This window comes from Chanodichthys erythropterus, chromosome 3 (assembly GCF_024489055.1).
Source record: "Chanodichthys erythropterus isolate Z2021 chromosome 3, ASM2448905v1, whole genome shotgun sequence".
In the NCBI taxonomy this organism is placed as follows: domain Eukaryota; kingdom Metazoa; phylum Chordata; class Actinopteri; order Cypriniformes; family Xenocyprididae; genus Chanodichthys; species Chanodichthys erythropterus.
The window spans coordinates 8,550,485-8,577,933 of record NC_090223.1 but is presented as its reverse complement, the minus strand read 5'-3'; the positions used below and the strand labels follow the sequence as shown (position 1 = coordinate 8,577,933).

Genomic DNA, 27,449 nt, shown 5'->3' with positions numbered 1-27,449 from the left:
TTTGGCGCTCCAAAAATATTCTCGTAGCTTTATAATATTAATATTGAACCACTGTATTCACATGAACCGATTTAAATATGTTTTTAGTACCTTTATGGATCTTGAGAGAGGAAGTGTCATTGCTTCCTATGGAGGCCTCACTGAGCCATCGGATTTCAACTAAAATATCTTAATTTGTGTTCCGAAGATGAATGAAGGTCTTACGGGTGTGGAACAGCATGAGTAATAAATGACAGAATTTTCATTTTTGGGTGAACTAACCCTTTAAATACCTCAGTATCTGCAGCTGACAGTTTGGACTCTTCAGTCCATCAGAAAGAAGCTTCACTCCAGAATTCTGCAGGTCATTGTTACTCAGGTCCAGTTCTCGCAGGACAGAGTTTGAGGATTCTAGGGCTAAAGACAAACTTTCACAGGACTGACCAGTCAGATTACACCCAAATAGCCTGTGTAGAGAACGAAACAAACAGTGGTATCACTGTGATTATCAGGAAGGGTTTATAATCTGAACTACATGTTTGTGCTAAATTCAGTGTAATGAGATGTTAGCCATTAAAATGTAAGGGTTGAGGGTTAAGTTTATAACTCATCTGTGCATTTGTGCTCATCACTGCAGCAAACTGTACATGAATGCAACTGATACAGTTCAGCTCAATTAAATCTCAATGATCCGGTCACAGCGGTTCTCAAGTTATCAACACACTGAAACTGTCCTACTAAAATAAGGCAATAACTGGAAGTAATATGATCCTCGGGGCATGATGTGCAGAGGATTTGACTGATGAAAAGAATGTAAAGCTGCTGTAATAATCAAATGCACAAAGAATGGGAACATGTTTTAAATTGTTATTATGACATGAAACAGTTAAAAAAAAGTAACTTAAGTCACTTAAGACATAACCGACTATGTTTATATGAATATTATAAATATAACACTAAAGAGAACTGAATTTCAGATTGCATGCTGCCTGAGACAGGAGTTTTTTGTGAAAACTGAAATCAGGTTTTCTTCCTTGGGTGCTTGGAGAAAACACCACTGATACATTCATACAACAATATAGACAGGAGAAAATATGTGCTAGTCATAGCTATGAAAACAGATATTTGTCCATATTTTTTTGAATATAGAAAATGAGTGAATGTGAATGTCAAACCTCAGTATATTCAGTTGACAGTGTGAACTCTTTAGTCCATCAGAAAGCAGCATAACTCCTGAATCCTTCAGGTGATTGCAGCTCAGGTCCCACTCAGTCAGATGGGAGTTTGATGATTGTAGAACTGAAGATATAGTTTCACAGCAAGTTTCATCAAGACCACAGCCATCAAATCTGACAAAACAGAACGCTTAACTAGATTATTTTCTGATGTTCAATGTTTTCCAATAACACATTGTACCCTTCTTAATCAGGACATACAGATATTTCATTATTCAGTATTTTTTACATTTAGTTGTTTAGTGATAGATCAAAACCTTTAATTAAACAGCCATCAGTGAAATTACTCACAGGGCTTTTCTGCAACATCTCACAGCTGGAACAAATCTCTTGTAGTTTGAAGATGACGTGAACCTCTTTGGGTTGAACTCATCCAGCACCTTCTCTGACATCAGCAGTATGTAGGTCAGCACTGTGCACATCGAAGATGAGAGTTCTCTTCCTGGATGTTCACCTGAACTGAGGTATCTTTGGATTTCCTCATATAATGAATTATCCTTGAGCTCAAGTAAGCAGTAGAATAGGTTGACTGAAGCTTCATCTGAGGTGTACCAGGATAGTTTTCGTTTAATGTATTTAGTTGTTTGTGTGATGCTCTCTGTGGTGACGTCAGTGTGTGTGATCAGGCCTTTGAGCAGGTTCTGACTGGATTCCAGTGAAATTCCCAGCAGAAACCGCAGGAACAGGTACAGATGTCCTCTCTCACTCTTCATGGCTTTATCAACAGCCTTCTCTAGTAGCTCCTGCAATGTGACGTTTTCTTCTGGTTCATCAAAGAAAAACTGAAGCTCCTGCATGTTCTTGTTCAGGTAACAGAGGAACACATGCACTGCAGCGAGAAACTCTTGAACACTCAAATGCACAAAGCAGAAGACTTTTGTTGCATGAAGCCCATGTTCCTTCTTGAAGATCTCGGCGATCATTCCTGTGAACTCAGTGTCTTTACTCACATCAATACCACATGCTTCCAGATCTTTCTCATAGAACACAATGTTGTCCTTCTTCAGCTGTTCAAACGCTAGCTTGGCTAACTTCAAAATAATTTCTCCGTTCGAATCTAAGAGTTTTGTACGTTGTCTTTCTTCTTGCTTATCGTACTTCTGGCTCTTCAGGTTCATCTGTATCAGCAGGAAGTGAATATACATTTCAGTGAGTGTTGTGCTGATGTTCTCTGTATTGTTGCCGGTGAGAATATCCTGAAGTACTGTGGCCATGATCCAGCAGAACACAGGAATGTGGCACATGATGTAGAGACTACGAGACGTCTTAATGTGTGAGATGATTCTGGAGGCCTGAGTCTCATCTGTGATTCTCTTTCTGAAGTACTCTTCCTTCTGTTGGTCAGTGAATCCTTGCACCTCTGTGTACAAACCCACATACTGAGGAGGGATCTGATTGGCTGCTGCTGGTCGTGAGGTCACCCAGACGAGAGCTGATGGAAGCAGAATCCCTTTGACCAGACTTGTGAACAGCACGTCTACAGATGATATTTTCTCAGCAGAGTTCAATGATCTACTGTTAAAATTCAAAGGCAGGCGACTCTCATCAAGTCCATCAAATATAAATGCTATCTTGCATTCCTTATATAATTTTGATTTCTCCAGGTCCTTCAGTTCAGGATAAAATTCCAGCAGAAGCTCATGGAGACTGTAATCTTCATTTGTCATCAAGTTAATGTCTCGGAATGGAAGCAGGAATACACAGTCAACAAAATCATTGGCTTTTCCTTCTGCCCAGTCCAGGATGAACTTGTGCACAGAGACAGTTTTTCCAACGCCAGCGACTCCCTTGGTCAGCACAATCTTTTTCTCATTTTTACCTCTTAGTAATGTAAATATATCATTGCATTTGATTGGTTTGTCTTGTGTTTTTTTGTTCTTGAAAGCATCATCAATCTTCAGAATCTCATGTTCCTGATTGACATCTTTCATATCTCCCTCTGTGATGAACAGTTCTGTGTAAACATCCTTAAGAAGTGCTTCATTTTCTTTCATGCCTTCAAAAATACGCTCTGCTTTCTCCTTCATGTCTGTTTTGTGAGTTCCTAAGAATTTTTTCAGAATCAAGTTCTCTGTTTAGTGTAAATAAATAAAATATGAGGGAAAGCAAAAACATATTTTATTAAAAAAAGACAAATGTCAAAGCTTTCACATCAGCATGATCTGATCAGAATTCATTCAACATATTGTACTTAAATTACTGTTGAAATTATTACAGCTCAGAGGCCTCAGATCTTCCATTTAATTCACTATATTTTGATAAATATATATTACATGCATGGAAGGGAATACCCTTAAGCATTCAAAACAGAACTGTCATCCTGGCATATATACTTTTTTTAAATTTGTAAACTCAGTACAGAGGATAGGGATCGAGGAACATCTGGCAGTGAATGCTCTAGTTCTTGTATGTAAGGTATACTGTCATGGTCATTGCCAGTCACATCCGGTGGTTGACTGAAGTATTTGGCTGTTGAAAAGGTTAGTGGTGCTGTCTGGTTAGTTCTGGTGATACAGTACATCACCTCTCACAGTTAACCTTCGTTACAATATTAATAATGATCCCAACCTGACCTTTACAACCACTGCATGGCAGCGTTTAGATTTAAAAAGTCATAAATATTCCTACACTTACTTTTATTTATCAAGAGAATAAGTTTTGTGTGTACACAGACATTTAGGATAAAACACAGATTTTCTATACATTGGGCCCATGAGCTAGTGTCCAAATTCAAAATACATCTGACATGTTTAAATCACTTCTGAAACACTTTAAAAAGACTAGTTCACACTGTACAGACTGATGCTGATCACATTCCTGCTCCTGACAAACAGTGAATGAACATGTTCTGTAGGTAAAAACAAACACTGACTAACACTAACAGATGCCAACAGGGAAAAGACTTATCTGACAATATCTGTCTATTAGTGTTGGTCGACATTCAGTGGTGTAGTGTGAACTAGCCTTAAAGGATTAGTCCACTTTTAAATAAACCTTTCCTGATAATTTACTCACCCCCATGTCATCCAAGATGTTCATGTCTTTCTTTCTTCAGTCAAAAAGAAATTAAGGTTTTTGATGAAAACATTCCAGGATTTTTCTCCTTATAGTGGACTGCAATGGCCTCCAGACGGTTGAAGGTCAAAATTACAGTTTCAGTGCAGCTTCAAAGGACTTTAAATGATACCAGACGAGGAATAAGGGTCTTATCTAGAGAAACGATCGATCATTTTCTAAAAAAATACAACCGTTTATGCTTTATAAACACAAAATATCGCCTTGAATGTACCTCCCGTTTCGGTATTCTTCAAAAAGCTTACACTGTATGTCCTACGCCTTCCCTATTGTACTTAAGGAAAAAAATGAAACTGCCGCTGCGTTTGTTCCGTAAGTTAGTAATTTTGACCTTCAACCGTCTAGAGGCCATTGAAGTCCACTATAAGGAGAATAATCCTGGAATGTTTTCATCAAAAACCTTCATTTCTTTTCGACTGAAGAAAGAAAGACATGAACATCTTGGATGACATGGGGGTATGTAAATTGTCAGGAAAAGTTTATTTAAAAGTGGACTAATCCTTTAAGAGAATATGACTGTTAAGATGGTACCTTGCTCTTCTCTGTGTTTCTCTGCTGTTTCTGTAGGAGGGAAATAAAAACAAATATAATTTTCTACAGATACACAAAAGCAAATCCTGTAGCTAAAGTATGTCTGCCTGTGAACAATATGACCTTAAAATCAACTGTGAGATTTAGAGGCCTCCTACAGCCCTTTTATTCTCTTCCTGAATGTAATATAAGTCACTATTCACTTCTTTTATGTTCAGTCACCATAGAGAATATGCATGAGTGAAGAAAATGTCACATAGCCTCTTTTGTATTGTTCCATAACTGCCTTATAAGAAGTTGTTTTTCAGTTGATATGTTTCTTTTCCTCTTATTTCTAGCCACCTTGTTCCTGTTGTTCTATGTTCAAGGTTGTGTTTCATATTTGAAATTTTGTACTGTGAAATGATTCCTTTTATGGTTTTATTTTTGTGCGCCCTCTGAAGGACATCCGGGATGGGACTGTCACTTTTTTCTATGGAAAGTATAAATTGTGTAAACTGCTCAATAAAGATTGAAGATTTGTGACATGACTATGTTCACATGATTTCTTGCCACAGCTGCTGACCATTGATAACTGAGAGGGACTGAATCTTGACTGAAGAGGAAGTGAAATCTAATTCTTACATTCTTACATACTTTATAGGAAAAAGGTTCACAATCACTGAGCATTATTTAACTTATCAAGCTATTAACTGACTGCTAATAAGCAGTGTATCTTAATATGCACAGTTATAGTGATAGTACCGTTTCCTGCAGTGTTGATGTTGATGTTCACCGGGCCTGTGATGGTGTTTCCAGTGAGTACAGGAGCATTTACAGTCGCTCCCGTCTGAGCATTCAGACCAACACTGACTCCAGTGTGAGCACTGCTGCTCATCTGGACTGGAATAGAGACAGAGATTAATGGAATTTCCTAAATGACAACTTTAACATTACTGATATTCTTTCTTCATTACCTTCCTTGTGTTTCAGCTTGTCTTCTTCCATCTCTTCTAGTGTGTCACAATGCTGATCAACAGATGCAATCTTCCTTCACTGACTCACTGCTGTTGGACATGAAGAAAAAGGTTTCAAATAGCTCCACTGTCACCAGACACTTTCCAAAAATAAATAAGGCACTAAATTCTATGAACTATATTAAAAGAGGAACTATATTGAATAATATTGGATCTCATCTACTCTCATGCTTTCCTTTCGTCACTCTCATCAAACATAACACACTCTCACCTGAGATTCTTGAGCAATGCCAAGTGTGTAATTTTCAAAACCAGTTAAAACACAAAAAACACCATTAATACACACCCAGATTACAGGCCTCTGATTAGCCAGCTGTACATACACACGTCTGGAATGTTTAATGGTAAACATGTTGAAGATCAGCAGACAGGCTGTTAGTTCATAAAGTGATCAGCTGTTTCTTCACTGAACTCAGAGTATTGAAGCCTTGACCATTGACATCCATTCAAAAAAGCCAACTTATTCTCAATCCAAAGGTGTGCGATAATAATAATGAAAATCATGCCCCAAAATATCATGCCATGATGACTGTAGCAGCCATACTTATCACCTTATTACATTTTTTATAAATGTGTTCATTTAAATACCTGTTTGTTGCAATATTGTTAATGGTGTTTATTTCTCTGACTGTGTGCCCTCTATAGGTGAGAGGGGAAAGATGTTTAAAAGGATATGCTACCGCTGATAGGAGGGGGGCGCTGGTGCAAAAGCATACACTCTTTTGACCATGCACATGGAGCCAGGTTTGCAAGCGGCCTTCAAGTTATTTGTTTGTTTTATGTCATCTTTATTTTTATTTATTAAACATATTAGTTATTGTCTGAAACATTGATGTTACTTTGCAAACTTCAAGATCATTGCATCAACATCTCCCACAGTGGACAAAAAACAAGAGGAAGGATTGGGAACATTGAAAGTAGTTTTTACCACTACAATGACAATTATAACCCAGCATATCATTTCATGATGATAAAATTTCTGTGCCCTTCTGGTCCGAATGTGTTTGCAAGCATGTGTTCTCTTACACTCTAAAAAATGGTGCTATATAGTACTAAAAGTAGCTCTTTGGCTCGTAATCATAGGGGAACCACTTTAAGTGCTGTATAGCACCAAATCTTGGTGCTTCAGTGGTTCTTCAGCGGTTCTTCACTGGTTCTTTGGGATAACTGAGGTGCTATAGCACTGTTACCGTATACAGAACCTGTTAACCCAGCTAGCAGGGAACGTTCTCAGAACTTTGGCTAACATTCTGTAAAGGTTTTTTAATGTTTTAAAGAAAACATTTGAATGTAATGTTCCAAAAATGTTTTAAGAATGTTTTTAAATTCAGAAAATGTTCCTATAATGTTAAGTACAAACAAATCTAGAACATTTTCCCTGCAACATTTTGAGGATGTTTTGAGGATGTTGTTGAGGTAACATTATATAATGTTGTAAATATAACATTCACACAATGTTTCAATAAAACAAAGGAAGAACATTCTCTCAGCAACATTAGGAAAACGCTATAAGAACATCACTGTGGTTTGAGGTGATGAAATGTTCTGTATAAAATGTTCTTCTAATGTGACGTATTAACAAATCTAGAACATTTCACCTGCAACATTTTGAGGATGTTTTGAGGATGTTGTTGAGGTAACATTATATAATGTTGTCAATAAAACATTCGCACAATGTTTCAATAAAACAAATGAAGAACATTCTCTCAGCAACATTAGGAAAACGCTATAAGAACATCACTGTGGTTTGAGGTGATGAAATGTTCTGTATAAAATGTTCTTCTAATGTGACGTATTAACCAAGATAGAACATTTAACCTGCAACATAGTGAGGATGTTTTGAGGATGTTATTGAGGTAACATTATATAATGTTGTCAATAAAACATTTGCACAATGTTTCAATAAAACAAAGGAAGAACATTCTCTCAGCAACATTAGGAGAACGCTATAAGAACATGATTGAGGTTTGAGGTGATGAAATGTTCTGTATAAAATGTTCTTCTAATGTGACGTATTAACAAATCTAGAACATTTCACCTGCAACATTTTGAGGATGTTATTGAGGTAGCATATTATATAATGTTGTCAATATAACATTCGCACAGTGTTTCAATAAAACAAAGGAAGAACATTCTCTCAGCAACATTAGGAGAACGCTATAAGAACATGATTGAGGTTTGAGGTGATGAAATATTCTGTGTAAAATGTTCTTCTAATGTGACGTATTAACCACGATAGAACATTTCACCTGCAACATTTTGAGGATGTTATTGAGGTAACATATTATATAATGTTGTCAATATAACATTCGCACAGTGTTTCAATAAAACAAAGGAAGAACATTCTCTCAGCAACATTAGGAAAACACTATAAGAACATGATTGAGGTTTGAGGTGATGAAATATTCTGTGTAAAATGTTCTTCTAATGTGACGTATTAACCACGATAGAACATTTCACCTGCAACATTTTGAGGATGTTATTGAGGTAACATATTATATAATGTTGTAAATATAACATTCGCACAATGTTTCAATAAAACAAAGGAAGAACATTCTCTCAGCAACATTAGGAGAACACTATAAGAACATGATTGAGGTTTGAGGTGATGAAATATTCTGTGTAAAATGTTCTTCTAATGTGACGTATTAACCACGATAGAACATTTCACCTGCAACATTTTGAGGATGTTATTGAGGTAACATATTATATAATGTTGTAAATATAACATTCGCACAATGTTTCAATAAAACAAATGAAGAACATTCTCTCAGCAACATTAGGAGAACGCTATAAGAACTTCACTGAGGTTTGAGGTGATGAAATGTTCTGTATAAAATGTTCTTCTAATGTGACGTATTAACCACGATAGAACATTTAACCTGAACATTCTGGGGATGTTTTGAGGATGTTATTGAGGTAACATTATATAATGTTGTAAATATAACATTCGCACAATGTTTCAATAAAACAAAGGAAGAACATTCTCTCAGCAACATTAGGAGAACGCTATAAGAACATGATTGAGGTTTGAGGTGATGAAATGTTCTGGGTAAAATGTTCTTCTAATGTGACGTATTAACAAATCTAGAACATTTCACCTGCAACATTTTGAGGATGTTATTGAGGTAACATATTATATAATGTTGTAAATATAACATTCGCACAATGTTTCAATAAAACAAATGAAGAACATTCTCTCAGCAACATTAGGAGAACGCTATAAGAACATCATTAATGTTTGAGGTGATGAAATGTTCTGTGTAAAATGTTCTTCTATGTGACGTATTATCCACGATAGAACATTTTACCTGCAACATTTTGAGGATGTTTTGAAGATGTTATTGAGGTAACATATTATATAATGTTGTAAATATAACATTCGCACAATGTTTCAATAAAACAAAGGAAGAACATTCTCTTAGCAACATTAGGAAAACACTATAAGAACATGATTGAGGTTTGAGGTGATGAAATGTTCTGTATAAAATGTTCTTCTAATGTGACGTATTAACCACGATAGAACATTTTACCTGAACATTTTGAGGATGTTTTGAAGATATTATTGAGGTAACATATTATATAATGTTGTAAATATAACATTCGCACAATGTTTCAATAAAACAAAGGAAGAACATTCTCTCAGCAACATTAGGAAAACGCTATAAGAACATCACTGTGGTTTGAGGTGATGAAATGTTCTGGGTAAAATGTTCTTCTAATGTGACGTATTAACCATGATAGAACATTTTACCTAAACATTTTGAGGATGTTGTTGAGGTAACATATTATATAATGTTGTCAATAAAACATTCGCACAATGTTTCAATAAAACAAAGGAAGAACATTCTCTCAGCAACATTAGGAAAACACTATAAGAACATCACTGAGGTTTGAGGTGATGAAATGTTCTGTATAAAATGTTCTTCTAATGTGACATATTAACAAATCTAGAACATTTCACCTGCAACATTTTGAGGATGTTTTGAGGATGTTATTGAGGTAACAGATTATTCAAAGTTGTAAATATTCAGTAATTTTTTATAAATATTCACTATTATTCATTCCTTAAATTGAACAATCTCAGAACTAACATTATATTGTATTATTAAACTTGAGTTCTCAATGTACTATTGAAATTAATTTCTGCACAATTTAATGTTTTCTTTTTTTCTACAATTGAAGAGTTCAGATGCAAAAGCTTGTGCAAGTGGCATCTGAAATTTTCTTCTTAAATTAGCATTTTTGTCAAGCTTGTATGTTTAGGTTCAGTAAATTTCACTTTAATGGCAATTAATAGGTCCTTTTCATTGCCATTAAAGTGTAATAAGCTTGATAAACATGCTTGTTTTATAAGAAAATTTCAAATGGCACTTAAAGGCTTTTGCATCTGAAGTCTTCAATTATTATTGTACATAACTGATATAGCATTGTATTAGCAACAATTTCCTTCACTGTTTTGTTTCTTTACGCTTTATTAAAAGAAAAAAAAAAAGAAAGAAAGAAACTTCCCCCCAATGTTCAAGACATGGTTAGCTTGGTTTATGTAATGGAGAATATACAATATTGCCACAATGTTCCATAATAAAGGAGTAACATTATCATAACAACATTTGTAAAATGTGGATATTATTCCAGATTGTGATGAAGTTTGGGCCAGATCATCATTACATCTGGCACTTCTGTTTTGGTTCTAGGTCTGGCTGGCATCATGTTTTAACACCATTGTGTGAAACAGCATTGGGCTGAACTCAAAAGAAACAACATATAATAAGATACAAAATATAATAAGAAACAAAAGATGAAATGCATTATTTTAGTTGAACACTGACTTGACTGCAAAAGTGAGATGAATTCTGGGGGAAGGGAAAGTCTCGTATTTGGCTGAACTGTTGCGTGAACGTGTTTACCATAGGGCAGGGATGGGTAACTTTGATATTGACGAGGGCCAACATTTTTTCTCCTTGATACCAGGGGGCCAGATTACTAATCCACACTCGCACCTTTTACACTGTCTTACTCAATTTACTTTTTACTAAGGGAAATTTATGTATAATTAATGTCATTTGTTTTAAAAAGATTGTATTAACTGTAGCCTAAATGGGGAAACTTTGTTTTCAGTTGGCAAGCAATATTAAAGGGATAGTTCACCCAAAAAAATTAAATTCTGTCATCATTTACCTACCCTCAAGTTTCTGTTGAACAAAGAAGATATTTTGAGGAATGTTTGTAACCAGGTTGCTTTGGGACTAATACTATGGAAGTCAATGGTGCCCCAGAACTGTTCAGTTTCCCACATTCTTCAGAATATCTTCTTTTGTGTTGAACAGAACAAATACATTTATACAGGTTTGGAACAACTTGAGGGTGTGTAAATAATGACATTTTTATTTTTGGGTGAATTATCCCTTTAATATCTTTATTAACAATATTAACATCTCAATGGCATTTTCTGTAAATTTGCAACAAACAAATGTAGCTACAGTTTATATTTGATTACAAGGTTAGAGAACATTTTCAACTCAGCCTCGTTAAAAAGTGCTTATTTTAAAATATGACAATCTACTGGGTGTTTACAGGAGACGAGAGGCGCTGATTGGGCCATGGTAAATCGACGCGTAAATCCACCAATCACAGCGTGCTTTTCTCGTGACGTAGGAACATTTGAAATTGACGAACAGCGCGAATGGTAGTTGAAGAAATTGGCGCAAAATGTCCCTGGTCTGATTGTCTTTTTGACGGAAAAAGCGAGTACGGACTCGTTCACAAACAGAGTCGCGGCAGATATAGAGTTGTGATGGAGGATGTTTTACCCGCTGGCCTGGGACAGTTTGTGGCCCAAACAACAGAACTGTCTCCTGGTCAACGGAACTCTGCCTTCAACAATAAATACTGGAATGTAAGTTTTTAAATGTCTTTTTCAGTTTACATCTTTCGTTTATCCTTTACGTATACACTAAAATCCATCTTTCTTAGAATGACATGACAATTACATTAATTGTGGGTGTATACTGCTTTAGAATAACAGCTAACTTTTAGATTTGTTTTCATTCAGAATCCAGACGGCCTACTTAAATATGGACAAAAAGTCTTCATTTACAACAAAGGTAGGCTACTTTAATCCGTCGTTATGCGATATTGTGTTCTATATGAATACGGATACTGTGCATTTGCTACTTAAAAGTGTTAATCTGATTATTTCTTCTGAACTTAAATAATAATATTTAAGTAATTCATAAAGATATGTTGAAATGGGAAAGATATGTTTTAATTTTTTTAGGTACTTTGGGGCTGACAGACAGCCATTGTGAAGGACACAATCTGGCAAAAATGTACCTGCAGAAGTGAATGGGAGGATATGGGTAAGTGGTTTTATAAGTTTTGTTGTAAATCTTAATAAAATGTCCTTTAGAAACAGTTTGTAGTAATTATTTACTAATATTTTCAAGAACAAAATTATGTTGGTTTAAGAAATGCAACATATTGTTAACCTATTTGAACATTATTATTATTATTATTATTATTATTATTATTAATAATATTATTATTATGTTTTCCTCCGAGACTAAATTTTTTAACCCTTAAAGGATTAGTTCACTTTCAAATGAAAATTAGCCCAAGCTTAAAGGCCTTTGCACACTGAGTCCAAAATTTGCATGTGAAACTTAAAATAAAAAAATAAATTCGACCTCACGTTATGTCAATCGCGTTTGCACACTGCCTCCGAAACTTTCGTCCGTCAAAAAAATATTCGGATCAGGTTCGATTTTCTGCGTTTTTCGCATCCGTGGCATGCGTTTTGAGAGACGTTTTGACAATTCAGAGCCACCGTACGCGAACGCAAAAATCCAGAATGCCATCTGACAAGTTGATCCACGTCTTCTACAGCACAAAACAGCAGCACTTAAAGGGCATATTGCAGGTTAGAGCATCAGTGATTCAATGTATAGAAAAATAATGTATTAAATAGATTTTCTTGAAAAAACACATATAAATACGCTACATAGGCTTCTGGAGTTGTTTTTTGTGAGAGAATTTTACTTCCGCATCTGAAAAATGCCAAATCGGAAGTGACGTAACTCAAGGGAGCGCGATCAATAAAAACAATAGGAAAACAATGGATCGCAATGACAGTTCGGATGCTGAGGAAATTGTAAATTTTTATTCATACTCGTATCACAAACCACAGCCATACAATTAGCCTGCTATGTGTTTAAGAGAGCAGGGACAGACCAGGATTAGACAGGATAACGGTCAAAATAGACAAATTGAGCTGTTGTGTGAGGAGAAGCAGTGGAGAACAGGGCAGCGACCGGTGTTAGCTTAGCTAACGATATGTGCTCAGATCACAATATTGTACAGATTATTATCATGATTCAGGCAATAGCAAAGCTATTGGTCATCTAGGAGTAACGTTATTGATTACTAATAACAGAATCTAATAAACCTTGATCAGGCCTATGTCACACGCGTTAATATCCGTCCACACTAAAGTTACGTGATATAGCGGTTTCTCATCACGACTGATTTGGTAGTTAGCAAATTAAATAATAAAATAATAATAATAATAATAATAATAATAATAATAATAATAATAATAAAGATTTACGGTGCACAATTCACGTGTTCATCAAGCTGCATCTCTGACGGATCCGTGATCATGTCTCCCGCCGGTGGCCGAACGTAGTTTGTGTGTTTCATGTAATGTTATCCTTTATTCATTAATTCTGTGTTATGAGTTTATTCCGTGCCCATTCACTGATAGTGTGAGGATGTATATGACGCCGTGATTATGTAGTTGTGTGAACTTGAATGTATATACGTTTACAGTATATACATGGCATGAATGAAATTGGAGTATTTACATTACCAGCACATAATTCAAAACTGTTTTGTGTGAGTGTGAGACTGTATATATGTGTACATAATTTGTATTCATCAGTGTTGAAATTGATTCAAGTAAAAATGGTGAAGAAGCATTGAGTGTGTAAGTTTATTCATTTAATATCATTATTTACAGTAGTATTACAATGTTGAACTCCATCATATCGCCAGGATGATAATCCTTCGGTCTATAATGAACACGTTTTTTCGACGCAGATGCAGAAGTGAAGTCCCGTCTCTTCACCTGCACAAAACACACCCCGGCACGGAAGATAGCAGCGTCCTTTCTGTACTCGATGTCCTGACAGGCTGAAGTTTGTGCAACCTCCACAAACACAATAATTTACCATGACGATGATAAATAGAATACAAAAACTACAGAAAACACACTAATTCACGACCGTTGTCACTGAATACTAGCCTACTCTGCACTGAATCAACACAGAGCTCGGCGATCGACTCCCTTGAGTGACGTAATATGACGCGACGCTGAAAAAAAAGCGTTTTTTACAGAGACTGTCACTTTATCTACTAAATTCATGCCCTTATGTCCTGCAAAACATGTTTAAACCCTGCAGTACCCTTTTATATGGTATTTTTGTACAAGGTTATATATTCATCTCGAAAAAAATGTATAACCTGCAATATGCACTTTAATGACAAACAACGTGCGGTTAATGAAGGCCTTCTGAAGTGTGAAGCGATGCATTTGTGTAAGAAAAATATCTATATTTAACAAGTTATGAAGTAAAATATCTAGTGGTCTGGCCAAAGCTAGATATTTTACTTCATATACACCTAGGATGGCTTGGGTTAATAAAGCTTGGTGTCATTTTCAAGCACCAAACACAGACCTTAAGACTGTTCTGAAGTTCAGTGCTATCATTTGTAACTGATCAGACTTAACAGTTGTCATATACAGTGTTAAGTTGGGCAACCCTTTGCAGAATCTGTGAAAATGTGAATAATTTTAACAGAATAAGAGCGATCATACAAATTGCATGTTGTTTTTTATTTAGTACTGTCCTGAGTAAGATATTTTACATAAAAGATGTTTACATATAGTCCACAAGAAAATAAATAGCTGAATTTATGAAAATAACCCTGTTCAAAATTTTGGGAACCTTTGGCTCTTAATACTGTCGTTACCCGGATTTTTTTTTTTTTTTTTTTTTGGTGATGATTGTTCATGAGTCCCTTGTTTTTCCTTAACAGTTAAAACTGCCCAATATTCCCAGACCCCTGACTCTTAATGCATCGGGTTTTCCTTCTGGAGCATCAGTGAATGTTTGAAACTTTTTTAATAGTTGAGTTTAAGAACCTTAGTTGTTCTCAGTGTGAAAAGATGAATCTCAAAATCATACAGTCACTGCTGGAAAGGGTTCAAATATGCATAAGATGCTGAAAAACTGAAGAATCTGCAGGAGCTGGAGGATTTTTCTGAAGAACAGAGCTCAGTTTAACTGCTCAGGACAAACAAGAGACTCATGAACAACCATCACAAAACACACAAACAGTCGTGGATCATCAGGTAGTGACACAGTATTGAGAACTTGCAGTTGCAACTTTTTATCTTTTTTGGCGAGAAAAGTCAGCCAAAAAAAAGCAATTGTGAGAAAAAAAACATTGCACAATGACATTGACATTGTAACTCCCAATTGCGAGAAAATGTCAGCAGTTTATGTTTTTTCTTATTCCATAGTGGAAACAAGCGTCCATGCGCACAAACTGTAGCTCATATATAATGTGCAGATTGCAAACGGAAACCTCCAGGAGCACAGAAACTTGTCAGCTGTCCTATAACTTAAAAATAACAAAACAGTGTAGAAACTGAAAGTTATGGCATATATTTTTCTTTCTGCTTTTAAAGTAACTAAAACCTACAACTTCACTATTAGCAAAGAGATGCTACACTGGTAGGATTAATTCACACACACAGTTGCTCTCGCTGATGCATTCAAATACAGTGCTACTTTATCTGTATCTAAATTAAAAGAAAAGCAGAAATCTGTAAGAGATGTAACGATCCATAGACAAAATAACTGATGAAAACTAGCTATGTTGTAGCAATAGAATTGTTGGCAGCGTTCTGCTGCAGCTCTGCACAAGTTGACTCGAGTTCGAGTCTCGGTTCGAGGTTCATGCTTTTCAAGCCAACATCAAAGTTTGTAGTTGTGTTATTAACATAATGGACTAAGTAGATGTGTTTTAAATAGCAAACAGAGTAGATACTTAAAGTATTATATCTATTGAATATCAGTATTGTTTGCGATCTTAAAATGTAATATGTATTTTGTGTTTACACTGTTGTATGCTCCTCTGTTATAGGCTCTGAGGAAAAACTCTACACACAGACACTCTACACACATAGACGGCTCAATGCTGCTAACTGTCAGAGCAGCTGGAAAACTAAAAGACAAGAAAAGAAGAACATTAATACGGATGACTGTATTATTTTTCTTCAAGGACCAGGTCAAGCAAAGACAGTGTTGAGCACTCAGAGCAAACACAGCAGTCAGACGCAGGATTACACACTGGACTTTAGAGTTCTTCAACATGTGATGTTGGACATTTACTGTTTCTAAAGCCAATAATTTATGTGGATGCCATTTATAGACCTGTTAGATTTTGTTTTATTTTTGAAATTAATAAAATTGTATGTTTTAACAATGTTATAGCTAAGCTTTTTATTTCTTTCTTTTTTCTTTTTTGAATATTTAGGAGAACATTCTGGGAACAAAAATAAAACTTCCTGTTAAATAACTATAAGAATGTGAGGGGATAATGTTCTAATGTTATGACTAAACATTTATAGAAGGTCATTGCAAAACGTTTTTAGAGTGTTTTGTAGAGAATGTTATCTTACCTTTTAGAAGAACATTCTAAGAACAAAAATAAAATTTCCCACTACAAACTTTATAAAAACATTGGGAAATAATGTTCTAACAATGTTATGACTAAACAGTTTTAGAATGTTTTAGAGAATGTTATCCTACCTTTAAGGAGAACATTCTGGGAACTAAAATAAAACTACCCGCTAAAAACATAAGAACGTTAGGGAATAATGTTCTAAGAATGTTATCGCTAAACATTTGTAGAATGTTTTTTAGAGAATGTTATCCTAACATTTAGAAGTACATTCTGGGAACTAAAATAAAACTACCCGCTAAAAACATTATAAGAACGTTAGGGAATAATGTTCTAAGAATGTTATCGCTAAACATTTGTAGAATGTTTTTTAGAGAATGTTATCCTAACATTTAGAAGAACATTCTGGGAACTAAAATAAAACTACCCGCTTAAAACATTATAAGAACATTAAGGAATAATGTTCTAAGAATGTTATCGCTAAACATTTGTAGAATGTTTTTTAGAGAATGTTATCCTAACATTTAGAAGAACATTCTGGGAACTAAAATAAAACTACCCGCTAAAAACATTATAAGAACGTTAGGGAATAATGTTCTAAGAATGTTATCGCTAAACATTTGAATGTTTTTTAGAGAATGTTATCCTAACATTTAGAAGAACATTCTGGGAACTAAAATAAAACTACCCGCTAAAAACATTATAAGAACATTAAGGAATAATGTTCTAAGAATGTTATCGCTAAACATTTGTAGAATGTTTTTTAGAGAATGTTATCCTAACATTTAGAAGAACATTCTGGGAACTAAAATAAAACTACCCGCTTAAAACATTATAAGAACATTAAGGAATAATGTTCTAAGAATGTTATCGCTAAACATTTGTAGAATGTTTTTTAGAGAATGTTATCCTAACATTTAGAAGAACATTCTGGGAACTAAAATAAAACTACCCGCTGAAAACATTATACGAACGTTAGGGAATAATGTTCTAACAATGTTATTGCTAAACATTTTTAGAATGTTTTTTAAATAATGTTTTCCTAACTTATAGAAGAACATTCTGGGAACTAAAATAAAACTACCCGCTAAAAACATTATAAGAACAATACATGATAATGTTCTCAGAACATTTTTAGAACAAAAAATTTCTAGCTGGGAAGGCCCTGTATGGTTCTTCAGTGTGTTTTTGGGGTGGTTAAGGTGCTATATAGCACCACTGCCATACAACAAACCTGTTATGCCCTTTTAAAGGTTCTTTATGAGCCAAAGAACCAGTGTTTGTGCTGTTTAACACCATTTTTGTTAAAGAAATAAAATGTGATATGGCACCTCTAATGGGTTCTACATAGCACCATTTGACAAAGGTGCTGTAGATCACCTTTAAAGATATGGTGCTACATAGCACCAAAAGTGGTTCCCCAATGACTTTGAGCCAAGAACCACTTTTAGTGCTATATAGCACTTTTTTAGGGCTCCAGTGGAGTGTTAACCGGTCACACACTGGATGGGTGACGTCATTCTGTACTCACGTTCTCAAGTTCAAGGCAGCAGTCCAAAACAGTGAATCTAATCACAGGCAAATGTTCATTTTATGAATGAAGAAAGTGGCATCGATGGGTTTGAATTAAGGTATTTGAAGAAAAAACAGTGCGAACGGTAAGGGCGATCTATATTATTATTTCTCTATATGAAGCATAGGCTTTATTCAGTCTTCGAGCCTGTGGTGAAGTCAGTACATACATATAGTTGTCCCAAATCATTGTATTTTAATGCCAAACTATGTGAGTTAGATTTGACAGCTGTGCTGATGGTTCATCTAGACTCAGCATGAAGCTCTCCTGTGTTTGAGATCATCTCTAGGAGTCTGTGAAAGTTCGTGCAGCTGAAGTCTGAGCCAAAAAGAGGCATTTTCTTTCTCGTGTGTCTGTGTGAAATCCAAGATAATTATACTGCACTGACTGCAGCTGTACACTAGTACACTTTACTCACATGTACTGTACTGTACTGGAGTACTGATGCACTGCATTTCAACAGCATTTAACTGTCTTACAGTTTACAGTGTGAAGAACAGCAGCTCAACATAGTGAAACATGGTGAAATGGAAAGGATGAGTAGAAATGATCCATGAATATGTTCTTACTGCTTCTGATATTTCTATTTACTTGGGGGGAAGATAAATGATTCGCTGGGATAGTTAATAACTGCTAATTTTGTAACAACTGCAGAAATATGTTCGGTTTGTGCTGAAAGTCTGTTTACAGCTGGAGGGGTTTCCAGAAAGAAGCTTTATGTCTCTGAATCATGTTTCAGGGTTACTTTACTTCAGATAAACGTCTCTGAGATTCAGAGCTTTTCAGCACACATACACAGAAGCACAGATTATGTGTGAATTCATTATAATCATTATTATGATGATATAAAGCTATTCAGCCTTTCCAATCTCACACTTCATGGATCTAAAACTGAACAACAGTGTTGCAGTCGAGGCCAGCTCATTCCAGTCCGAGTCAAGATTAGTTAGATTTATATGTGATCAGATATGGTACTGCATGCCTCTATTTACTCATGCAGTATAAACACACACACATATATATATATATATATATATATATATATATATATATATATATATATATATATATATATATATATATGATTGTGTGCCTCTCCTCTCTTCCTCCAGACTCTGGGACCCTGATTTCCAAAGGAAATGCAAAATTTACTTTCATCAGAGAACATAACACTCAGCAGCAGTCCAGTCCTTTTTGTCTTTAGCCCAGGCGAGATGCTTCTGACGCTGTCTGTTGTTCAAGAGTGGCTTGACACAAGGAATGCGACAGCTGAAACCCATGTCTTGTATACGTCTGTGCGTAGTAGTTCTTGAAGCACTGACTCCAGCTGCAGTCCACTCTTTGTGAATCTCCCCCACATTTTTGAATGGGTTTTGTTTCACAATCCTCTCCAGGGTGCGGTTATCCCTATTGCTTGTACACTTATTTCTATCACATCTTTTCCTTCCCTTCACCTCTCTATTAATGTGCTTGGACACAGAGCTCTGTGAACAGCCAGCCTCTTTTGCAATGACCTTTTGTGTCTTGCCCTCCTTGTGCAAGGTGTCAATGGTCGTCTTTTGGACAACTGTCAAGTCAGCAGTCTTCCCCATGATTGTGTAGCCTACAGAACTAGACTGAGAGACCATTTAAAGACCTTTGCAGGTGTTTTGAGTTAATTAGCTGATTAGAGTGTGGCACCAGGTGTCTTCAATATTGAACCTTTTCACAATATTCTAATTTTCTGAGATACTGAATTTGGGATTTTCCTTAGTTGTCAGTTATAATCATCCAAATGAAAAGAAATAAACATTTGAAATATATCAGTATGTGTGTAATTAATGACTATAATATACAAGTTTCACTTTTTGAATGGAATTAGTGAAATAAATCAACTTTTTGATGATATTCTAATTATATGACCAGCACCTGTATGTATATTATTCTTATATTTTATAATTATACAATTTACAATTATACAATTTTAATGTTTCATATTTTCAAGTTAGCACACCTGCATGTACTAAAGTTTCTACCACAGAGACTATCACTGTGCTATAGCATGCATAGCTGCTACTACTATTTAAATAAAGTTATAGTGTTAATGGTGTTCAGCCAATTATAAACCTCACCACAGGCTCTACTCTTCAGCACAATGATAACCCTGAAAACTCAAACACACCAGAAAACCTTTTAAATTCCAAAATTATACAACTTTAAACACTAACAGATCTCCCCTTATATTAATATTGAGCAAAACACATGAAATAGCACTTAATTTTAATATTTTTTTCTCATTGAGCAGTCAGAAGCAAAGCATGCTGGGAACTAGAAGTCTGTTGTGACCACTGATTGTAACTCATTCTGTGAATGTGTGTATATATGTGTGTGTACAATACATTCACATTTACTTGGGAACATGTATGTGCAATATATGTACATAATAAAGGATAAAACTTTATGAATATAATGCTATCTTTGTCTTCATTTATAAGTATTTTATATGTATCAATATATAGCCATACATGTTCAATTCATGTATTGCAGACCCTAACCCATTGAAAAATATAAGAACTAGTTTCCCATATATGTAAATGTATTATGTAATATATCACATTATATTTTGCAGTATATTCCCATATATTTTTGTTCCATAAGGGAAGTCCAAGTCCACATAAGGTTGAGTCTCAGACAAGGCCTAAAGAAATCTTCAAGAATATGTAAAATGATTGGTGGAAACAATAAAATTGGCACTATAATCAAACAGTACATCAAATATGGCATGTACATTGTATTTTATTTACTTAGTGATATTGGTTTAAAAATATGAATCTATGAAAAAAATATTAATATAAAATATGATGATTGCCAACCAAATAATAATTTATCTTCAAGATATAAATCAATAATACAATAAAAAATAATAGAGAGAAATAGGCTGTATTGGCAGTATGGTACTGCCTATTGTCTACTGTTAAAGGGGTCATATAATGCCATTTTTGTACAAGTTAATATGATTCTTTAGGGTCTAAATGAAAGGTTTGTTATATACTTTAATTAAAAATTCTCATTAGCATTGTAAGAAAACACTCATTTTACCTGGTCAAAACCAGCTCTGTTTTTAGCAAGCCATTTCAGAGCATGTGTCATTAAATGATAATGAGCTTTGCTCACCCCGCCCCTCTGTTCTGTGGGGCGTTTTGACACAACACACCTGGAGTGTTGCTTTGACAACAGCTGAGGGTATATTTTAGAGAAAGAATGGCAACGGGAGTCTCTGAGGACACATCTGCAGGATGCAACAGTATTTTGCAGGTTTTGTGTTACCATTCATCTTCATGCAGTAATAAATGTTACAACATGATTTTTTTTTTTGACATTACTTCTTAATCAGTAACAGTCACCGTTATAAACCATCTACAAAAGTAAGCTTAGTGTACTGTTACCACGTTAGCTTTACCACCTGCGTACACAGTTTGTAAAAACACAATAACATAACGCGTTGTTCATTATAAACGTGGGATTATGAATTATATTGAGAACGTCAGACATAGAAAACATGCCGTAATGTACCCTGAGTGTAAACTTTAGCCGCATTCATCGTGAAGCGTGCAAGCGATTTGCAAAGATTAATATAAAGGTTAATAAAACGTTACACTCACTTCTTCTGGAGGTGCAGCAGGAACACGAATAGTTGGTCCCGATCCTTTTTTCAGGAGCAGCTTCTTAGCAAAACCTGATTTATACTGACCTCGTTTATAAAGCAGTCTGGTGAGAAATAATTCGCGCAAACATGAAAGCATTGACCTTGATCGGGGGAATATTCCCTTCGAAAACAAAACTCTGCAGTCTCTGCCACTGCATCTTCAGCAGTTCGGATTTAGGAACATCAAAATGACTGCTGTGTTCATTATTACACCCAAGAACAGAACACCACAATCGCTTAGACGCCATTCTGCTCCAGCGTATTAACAATGGCGGACTATGATGACAGCTCGCTCAGGGCGGGTCTGTGTTGAAACACTGCTGTCAATTAACAATCGTGGGAGGGCAACACACATTTCAGTACAATCAACTTGTAAACGTGCATGTACCATTATATGACCCCTTTAAGAGTTCTGTGTGCAGCCACTCTGTGTTTTAGCGCCACCATCTCATCACTTTGTATAACAGCAGCAGAAAATCTAAAGCTTTAATCTCACTGGATTGTGTGTTTTAATGCGGGGTAAAAATAAAATCTACACACTAGTTGAAAACCTTTTTAATAAACCAGTGTTTGAGGTAATAAGCCCACATGATCAAACAGAACTATGGAAAATCCACAAACAACATCAGAACTCAATTTGATTAACTTTTTAGTTATGGAGGGTGTGCACAAGAGTGACTGCAGAAAAATCCTTTTCAATGCAAAAGTGTGAATGTGAAAGTATAGTCCCTTGCAGACTTCTACACCGAACTAACCATTAGCTGTCAAAATGCTGAAATTTTATTCATATACAGAAATTATGAGTTCTTAAAGCTGCAGTAGGTAACTTTTGTAAAAATGTATTTTTTACATATTTGTTAAACCTGTCATTATGTACTGACAGTAGAATATGAGGCAGATAATCTGTGAAAAAATCAAGCTCCTCTGGCTCCTCCCAGTGGTCCTATTGCCATTTGCAGAAATACACCGCTCCCGGTAAGAAACAACCAATCAGAGCCAGGAGGAGTGTCTTAGCAGTGTCAATCAAGCTTGTGCGTGCTGATTACACCCCTCTCATGCACAGGCGTTCAAATTCAAGATTACTGGTGTGCCGCAGTTTTGCTTATGCCGGACAAACAATCCAAACTGCCAATTCCTCGAGTGGCTCCTGCTCATAAAATAAAGACGGGTAAACGGAAAAAGACAGATGACGATGATAAAAAAGCCAAAAAGAAAGAATTAGATAGACCCTGAAATAAAACGAGGGTAAATATTGGAGCGGCTTTTCCGAGGTGGAGGGAGCTACGTGTCCTGAAAGGATTAAAAACCGATGCAGAGTTAGCCACATTTCTGCTTGGCAAGTAAGTATCCCTGCTTGATTTGTTTCATTTTTTAAGAACTACACAACTAAGATAATTTCAAAACAGGCCTGCCCGTCCCCTTCCTGATGCTTCCTCTTCTCCCCGCCCGTTGACTCCTTGAAGTCGCTGTGGGTGTGAATTCCTCGTCGGAGCCCATTGACTCGGTGTCAAAACTCTAGCCGCATAACATACAGATAAAATGTCACGCACTGTGCAAAGCAACTATTGAAACCTACTAATTCACTGGCTTGTCATGTTGCTGAAATAATGTACTAGCAAACCTTATTTAGCATAACATATCGATAGAATAATTACTTAAATACTGTAACGTTAGTTACCGTTATATTATCTTACTAGCTATTTATTACTTATAGAAATAGTGCAACGTCATATAGTTACATTACATGTATTGCAAAATACGTAATGTTTTGAGGACCAAGTTTGTAGTCAAAGTATGGGCAGGCCATAGTCAGTGTAAATCATACTGTTGATGTTTCGTCCGTACCAGTGAATGTGCCATAACTGTTTATCCCTTACTAGCCTGCGCGTTCACGACAGGCTCCGTTGTGATGGGGGAGGAGCTGTGGAGGGAGGGCTGTAGCGCAGCAGAGAGCAAGGGGGAGTGACCTGTGAGTTGTGCTTGTTCAAATTTTCAGGCTAAGTCAACGTTTTCTAAAAACTCCCTACTGCAACTTTAATCCTACCTTTCTTTGTGCTTTTGTTCCACATGAAAATTGGAAGTTGTTCCCTTTGCTTCAGCAATTGATTTACTGCAGAATTTACATATTACAGAATGTTTCTTTTTTTAGAGTCTTACTGCAAATGAACTCTTTGTGGCTCTTATATGCAAACTGAATAGATGATAGCAGACATTTTCAACGCATAGTTAAGAGCTAGAGGCTCCACATGACATCCTGACCTGAGTCCTGCTGCCTTTGCACTAATGTTAGTCTCAAGTCATGCGCAGCTGCACACACGAATATCACCAATCATTGGACATGTCAATCAAACATCAATTTACAGAAATAATAACAGTTATAATCATGAAATATTTTAAATGGGACTCGAGTGGACTTGGGAATGAGTCCGATTCCTAATATGTTCAAGTACGAGTCAATGCACATGGCAAGACCAAGATAATTACAATATCCAGTATTACATCAAAACTGTCTGCAGACACATGAAGCTGTTGAGTGATAGTTTCTCTCTCAAAGATTGAAGAGCGCATGATCAGAAATACTGTTTAAGAATCACACTCGCTCATAAAATGTTGTTCCAGTGTCTTTAATTGTTTTCCCGCATTCTGTGCTTCTAGCCAATCTGACATGTTAATAAACCCAAACAAAAGAACATTTGGCACGGTGGCTCCTGTCATTTTTCATGGGACTCTTATGACATTTCAGAGTTTACGCACAATACACGGACAAACGTAATCAGATTCTATGACAAGAGTCCGATCTATCACGACATGTAGGGAAAATATGTGACACAGATATTATAAAACCATTCAAACACAACACAAATTATTTATTATATCAGTAGTTAAGGGTAAAAGACTTGAGTTGTTTTTAAAATAGTCTGAAGTCTGTTAAACTGGAGTGCCCATCTCTGGTGTGGACATGTGCTTCAGACACCAGTCACACTGATGCCGTTCCCCACTGTGTCGATCCAAGACTCAGTGTTGAGGTCCACTTCGAAAGGGAACTTTTCTTATTAATGGAGTTAATTTGTAATTTGAGTCAAGAATTTACACGATTTCTTAGCTGGGGTGAAACTGAAAGAAAATAACCAAGCTTGTTAACCAGGAAACATCTAGATTTAATGAGACAAAAAATAATTATTTTAGTTTTATCATTATTGTGCTGAAGAATGTTATTTGAAAACCTTTTTACGTCCTAAAGGCAGTCCAGCAAAGGCAGATGGAGTCACCAGTTTTCAACAAGGAGCTGAATTAAATTTAAATTAAATGATTATATCCATACTTTCACTTTAAAATTAAATAAATAATAAATAAAGAATCTTTACTTATTTGTCTGCTCTGCTTATTTTTTAATCAAATCATTGTCTACTTGAAGTCAATTTGTGTATTGTTGTATATTAAAATAATAATAATAATAATATATAATAATAATAACAACTTTAAAAATGTATAATAATAAACATTTAGAACTTAGCATTAGAAATGTAATGATTCGTCACTCAGGCTGGGATCCATTTGCAGGCTTTTATTAAAGGAAAGCATAGTACAACAGGCAGGGTCGGACAGGGGCAAACAGGAATGGCAAGGGACAGACAGAATCGTAGTCAGGGTACAGGCAAATAATCAGGGCAGGCGGGTATCACTCACAGTCCAGATAACAGGCAAAAGGTCCAAGAGTAGGCAGCAGAGAATCATAAACGAGAGGCAAACAAGATCAATAACAGGCAGGCAGTCAATACAAGAAAACGCTCAGAAATGTACACTGTGGCAATACAAGACTTCACGGTGAACTGATGTGAATGAGAGTCCTTTATAGTCCGGTAAATGAGTTTCAGCTGGGTGTGGTGATTAGTCCAAAGTACGGGCTGATGGGAAATGTAGTGTGTGTCTGTGTGTGTCAGTACTCCGGTTCCCTCCGATGGCCAGAGGAGGGAATCACGGAGTTTGTCTCTGTGACAAGAACTTTTCAGAGATTTCAGAGTTTTGGAGCCTTACCAATTAATACCACAGTAAGTGCATTAAGAAAGATGAATTTTAGATTCATAATTGATGGAGGTTAAAATTTCATAATTTCACAGCCAGTTCATCCATTGAAGAAATAAAATAATGAATTTGTTAATGAGAATCAAAAGATTATTCTTTATATTTATATTTATATTTACTCAGTTGTTTTTGGAATTTCCAGTGATTGTCAAAAGTTATCGTGGCTTTAAATAAAATAATAAAAAGTACTTTCCAGATCTCTCACAGTCTCAGATCCACAGAGTGTTTCACCACATACATGAAAACCAGTAAAGAAGTCAGACCATTTTAGCAAAACTAGTGAAATATGAGATCTGAAGAAGTATGAAGAATGAGAGTCAGTATCTATACACACATTCACACATGGTCATTCAGTCATTTATAAATACATTTAACATGATAATGGATCTTCATCCACAGGTGCCATAGAACTTTTTTTAAAAAAGATGTAATATAAGTCTAAGGTGTGCCCTGAATGTGTCTGTGAAGTTTCAGCTCAAAATACCCCATAGATTTTTTTTTTATTCATTTTTTTAACTGCCTATTTTGGGGCATAATTAGAAATGAGCCGATTCAGGGTGTGTGGCCCTTTAAATCTGGTGCTCCACGCCCCAAGAGCGCGCGCTTGCCTTAACAACAAAAAAAGTTCAAACAGCTAATATAACCCTCAAAATGGATCTTTACAAAGTGTTTGTCATGCAGCATGTCTAATCGCGCAAGTACAGTGTTTATTTTTATGTTTACATTGATTCTGAATGAATTTGAGGCTGTGCTCCGTGGCTAACGGCTAATGCTACACTGTTGGAGAGATTTATAAAGAATGAAGTTGTGTTTATGAATTATACAGACTGCAAGTGTTTAAAAATGAAAATAGCGACGGCTCTTGTCTCCATGAATACAGTAAGAAATGATGGTAACTTTAACCACATTTAACAGTACATTAGCAACATGCTAACGAAACATTTAGAAAGACAATTTACAAATATCACTAAAAATATCATGTTATCATGAATCATGTCAGTTATTATTGCTCCATCTGCCATTTTTTGCTATTGTCCTTGCTTGCTTACCTAATCTGATGATTCAGCTCTGCACAGATCCAGACGTTACTGGCTGCCCTTGTCTAATGCCTTTCATAATGTTGGGAACATGGGCTGGCATATGCAAATATTGGGGGTGTACACCCCGACTGTTACGTAACAATTGGTGTTATGTTGAGATTCGCCTGTTCTTCAGAGGTCTTTTAAACAAATGAGATTTATATAAGAAGGAGGAAACAATGGAGTTTGAGACTCACTGTATGTCATTTCCATGTACTGAACTCTTGTTATTTAACTATGCCGAGGTAAATTCAATTTTTGAATCTAGGGCACCTTTAATTCTCGATCAACATACAAAAATTGAACTTTTACTGAAGCAAATGTATTAATCAACAATGATATTGACATGTACGTATGATAAATTAGTGTAATTTACAAAGCAGAGGAGGATCAAACAACTCCACAAACAGCATTACTAGCTTCACTTATTACAAACCAGCT

At 35.7% G+C, this 27,449-nt stretch overlaps 1 protein-coding gene across 7 annotated transcripts in view; it reads right to left on the bottom strand.

The window, feature by feature from the left end:
• The window catches only part of LOC137017021 (NACHT, LRR and PYD domains-containing protein 3-like), a 114,107-nt gene that overhangs the window by 83,173 nt on the left and 3,485 nt on the right, over positions 1-27,449 (bottom strand). For 6 of the 7 annotated variants that reach the window (XM_067380910.1, XM_067380912.1, XM_067380916.1 and 3 more), the window contains exons 2-7: positions 5,777-5,866; positions 5,565-5,702; positions 4,821-4,850; positions 1,506-3,285; positions 1,155-1,328; positions 273-446 (exon numbers count right to left, since the gene is read on the bottom strand). In XM_067380910.1, the coding sequence (XP_067237011.1) occupies positions 273-446; positions 1,155-1,328; positions 1,506-3,285; positions 4,821-4,850; positions 5,565-5,702; positions 5,777-5,807 (2,327 nt within the window). In that variant the 5' untranslated portion in view covers positions 5,808-5,866. The remainder of the gene's footprint in view (positions 1-272; positions 447-1,154; positions 1,329-1,505; positions 3,286-4,820; positions 4,851-5,564; positions 5,703-5,776; positions 5,867-27,449) is intronic. The other variant, XM_067380911.1, reaches the window with a different exon arrangement.